The sequence below is a fragment of the Volvox carteri genome (genome assembly GCF_000143455.1).
Source record: "Volvox carteri f. nagariensis unplaced genomic scaffold VOLCAscaffold_108, whole genome shotgun sequence".
Classification (NCBI taxonomy): domain Eukaryota; kingdom Viridiplantae; phylum Chlorophyta; class Chlorophyceae; order Chlamydomonadales; family Volvocaceae; genus Volvox; species Volvox carteri.
In genome coordinates, this window is record NW_003307651.1 from 144,985 (window position 1) to 148,689 (window position 3,705).

General features: G+C 68.7%; 1 protein-coding gene across 1 annotated transcript in view; it reads left to right on the forward strand.

Annotated features, from left to right (window-relative positions):
* Nucleotides 1-3,117, forward strand: part of VOLCADRAFT_100201 (uncharacterized protein) — a gene marked incomplete at both ends in the record, with an annotated part of 6,339 nt that extends 3,222 nt beyond the window's left edge. The window contains one exon of the mRNA XM_002958822.1: nt 94-3,117. Within this exon, the coding sequence (XP_002958868.1) occupies nt 94-3,117 (3,024 nt within the window). The remainder of the gene's footprint in view (nt 1-93) is intronic.
* Nucleotides 3,118-3,705: the final 588 nt, after the last annotated feature.

A 3,705-nucleotide genomic window follows, 5' to 3' on the forward strand; every position in this document is an offset into this window, starting at 1 on the left:
GGCAGCGCCGGCGGCGCTGCCGCCGCCGCCGCGCTGTCCGGGGAAACCTCCCTGGACCTCCCGGCGCCATCGGCGGCATTTATGGCGTCCAAGACCGCCGCCGCCGCCGCCGCCGCTGCCGACGGCGGCGGTGACGCCAGCGGCGGCGGTCGCTTCCTCTGCGTCCTGACGGGGGAGATGTACCCGGCGGCCACGGAACGGTACGACGTGACGTACAAGCAGTTGCTGCAGCACTGGTTTAGCCTGGCTTCTCAACTGCCTAATGAAGGCGACAGGCTGCGGGCGATGGACACCATCCCCTTGGCCATCCGCCGCGCCAACCCCTCCCTCACCCGGGAGTGGTACCTGAGGGTGCGCTCTCAACCCACGTTTCTGTACCGCACCGCGCCGGTCTGTGTGGAGGCGGCGGCGCAAATAACCGGCATGGCGCTGGAGGATCTGCAGCGTGCGTTGCAGCCGACGCCGTCGGGCATGATGGGCGTGATGGCGGCAGCGGCGGCGGCAGTCGGCGGCTCTGGGGCAACGGGCGGAACGGCTTGGCCACCGGCAGGGAGCCCCGGCGCGGCCGCCGCCGCCGGAGGTGGCGGCGGCGGCGGCGGCGGTGGTGGCATCAGCAACTCCGGTATGGGGATTCTGGCGGGCTGGGCCGCCGCTGGCGCGGCCGTGCAGACCCATGGGTCACCTCCCGTCACAGCGCGCGGACCAGTGGCGGAGGGACTTAGCCGTCAGGCCACCGCCAACACGTCCTTGCGCGTGCAGCTGGCGGCGTCGGGGTCTGTACGGCGGCCTTCCACGGCGCTACCGCCAGCGGGGCCGAGTAGCCATTCCCTGCTACAGCAGCCCCAGACGACTCCTTTCCGGTCGGGCTCGCGGCAGCAGCTGCCGTCGGCGGCGCATCAGCACTCACCGAATTCACAGCCTGGCGCAGGGCCATCCCGGAGGTTCATGCCAAGATCAAAGTCAGCCTCGCCCAGCGTAGCCTCATCACGGCTGTCGGCAGTGGCCCACAACAATGGCGGCGGTGGCGGCGGCGGTGGCGGTGGCGGTCTTCCAAGCATGTTGGTTCCACGGGCTGAGAATGAGAAGAGTGCAGGCAGTGGCTTGGGACGGGTGCCCTCCTTTCTCCAAGTATACGGCCCCACGCCGGAGCAGGCGGCGGAGGCGGCGGCGATCGCGGCTGCGTTGCCGTACGAGGTGCTGGACGAGGCGCGACAGCTGGCGGGTGCGGAGGATGCGGCGGCGGCGGCGGCGGCGGAGACGGAGGGGGTTGAGACGGAGGGGGAGGAAGCGACCTCACCCCGTGGCGGCCACCGCCGCCTCCAGGGCGACGCGGCGGCGGACGCAGACGGCGGCGGCGGTGGCGGAGGCTGTGACCTCAGTGACGGCTCCGCCACGGCCGCCGACGGCTCCCGGACGACTTCCCAGGGTGACGCTGCCGGCTGCACGTTGGCCGCGCCAGCTGGCTCGCCCAACGAACCTCGAAACGCCGTAAACGCCACCACCGCCGCCGCCACCACCAGCGGAGGCGGCAGCCGCGCCGCCGCCGCTGGCCTAGGAGGTAGCCCGGGGCTGGGCTACGCCACCGCCGCTGTGACAGCTGCAAATGGTGGTGGCGGCGGCAGCGGTTACAGCCCCCCTCGGCCCGGCCGTTTGCCCGGACGTATGTCCGCTAGTTCTGAGATCACGGAGATGGGCTCCATCGCCTCCTTCTCCGACCCATCTTCCCCTAGTGTCAACCACGCGAGTTATAACCACTTGCACGGCCACGGGCATGGGCACGCGTACTCGCACACGTACTTGCACCCGCCGCCGCCGCTCGCCAGTAGCGGTGGCGGCGGCGGCGGCGGCGGCGGCAGCGCCGCCGCCGTCGGGTCTCCAGGCTCCATTGGAGCGTCGCGGATGTCGCCGCCTCGTAGCGCCGGAGCGCCGACACTGCATACAATCCACGAGGAGGGCGCCGCCGCCGTACTGCCACCGCCGCCGTCGGCTTCCTCCCGACGCTCCGGATCTCCGCTTGTGGGCGGTACGGAATTGCTCTTCCCGCCGCCGTCGCGCGGCGGCTCTGGCTCGCATTCCGTACCTCGCATGCGACCACCCGCTAGGCCCGGCATGGATCGCCAACTTGCCGCCGGCAGCAGCGGCGGCGCCGGTCGGCGGCATCCCGGTCCACCGCCGACGTACGGCCATAGCGGCGGCGGAGCCGCCGCCACTGCCGGCGGCGGCCTGCAGCGCGGCAACAGCTTGAGTGAAAGCGGCGACCTGCCGGTGCTACCGGGGACTGCGGCGGCGGCAGCCGCCGCCGCCAGCTTGAACAGTACGATGGCTTCATCCATCGGCAGTCTTAGCCGTCGCAGTACGAGCAACCAGGCCGTACTGTCGACGGAAGATATACGGACGCTGCGGGAGTTGAGCGAGGCTTACACCGCCGCGGAACGCCTCACTCAGCAGCTGCTTGCGCAGGCGCACGAGATCCTGTCCGAAGACGGCGGCAGTCGACCAGGCAGCACCGGCACCAGCCCCATGCACGGTGCCCGTCAGGGCCGTACGGCACCGAGCCCCCGCGCGCTGACGCCCACTAGCCGCCCCGGCACCGGGAACAGCGGCTTCTCCGGCACCCGGCAGCCTAGCGTCAGCTCAACAGGAACCGGTACTGGTACTGGCGGCGGCGGCGGCGGCAGCCGACTGATGCGGCTTAGCAGCGGGTCTGGGCGGCCGGGCACGACAGGCACACAGCGTCCCAGTAGCTCCTCCCTGCCGACGGCGCAGCCACCGCCAGCGTCAGCAACAGGACCGACGACGGCGGGAGTAGAGCCGTACGTCAACCGGACAGGTAGCGGACGTAGCGTGGGCAGCGGCAGTGGCGGCGCCGGCGACGCTGCCACACCGCCAGCTACAGCACTGGCGGCCGCTTCACTGGTTTCGGCGCCGGGTCAGGCCATATCGCCGGGGGCGGATCTCATCATGGGGCTCGGCAGGAGCTCTCCGGGCACGGGTGATGGCGGCGACGGTGGTGTCGTGGCGGCGGCGGCGGCGGCGGCGGCACGTCACTCACCAGGCGATCTGGATCTGTTCACCTCCGCTGAGGCGGATCTGTTGGCGGAAGCTCTCCAGGAGTAATTGTGCTGACGTTCGTGTCTTGTATGTATGTACGTACGTATAATCGAAACAGGGGGGTATATCTTCGCCCGTGGCAGCTACCCTGCGAAATCCTGCCTTTCCCGGTATTTCGGGGCACCATCATCCAGTCACCCTAGTCAACTTCTCAGTGGATCGCTCAGGTTCCGCACCCACCACCAGCATCCAACGAAATCTGCCGGGTCGACAGCGGCCCAACTCCATTCCTGGTCGGCTCGCAGGTTAAAACAGGTCGCGCGTTACCAGCAGTGCCTAACCTATATATGTACGTATGTATGTATGTCTTGGGTGTATGTATGTCTGGTACGGCGTTCGTGCACTATACTTTGTAGCCCCTACGATTGAGTGCAGCAGTGGAAGTTGTTAACACACACCTCTCCCCCCACAACACAACACTCCTCTCGGCAGTGGCACGAGCCTGAGTCATATACTGAGAACTAACACCAAGGCGTATGGGACAAACGGAGCCTGTGTGTGTGTGTGCGTGTATGTGTACCACCTTTAGCCGCCTCCATCCCTTTCCACCCGTTTCCCCCCCTCCCCCCCGACCCCAAGGGGCTCATCCTCCCA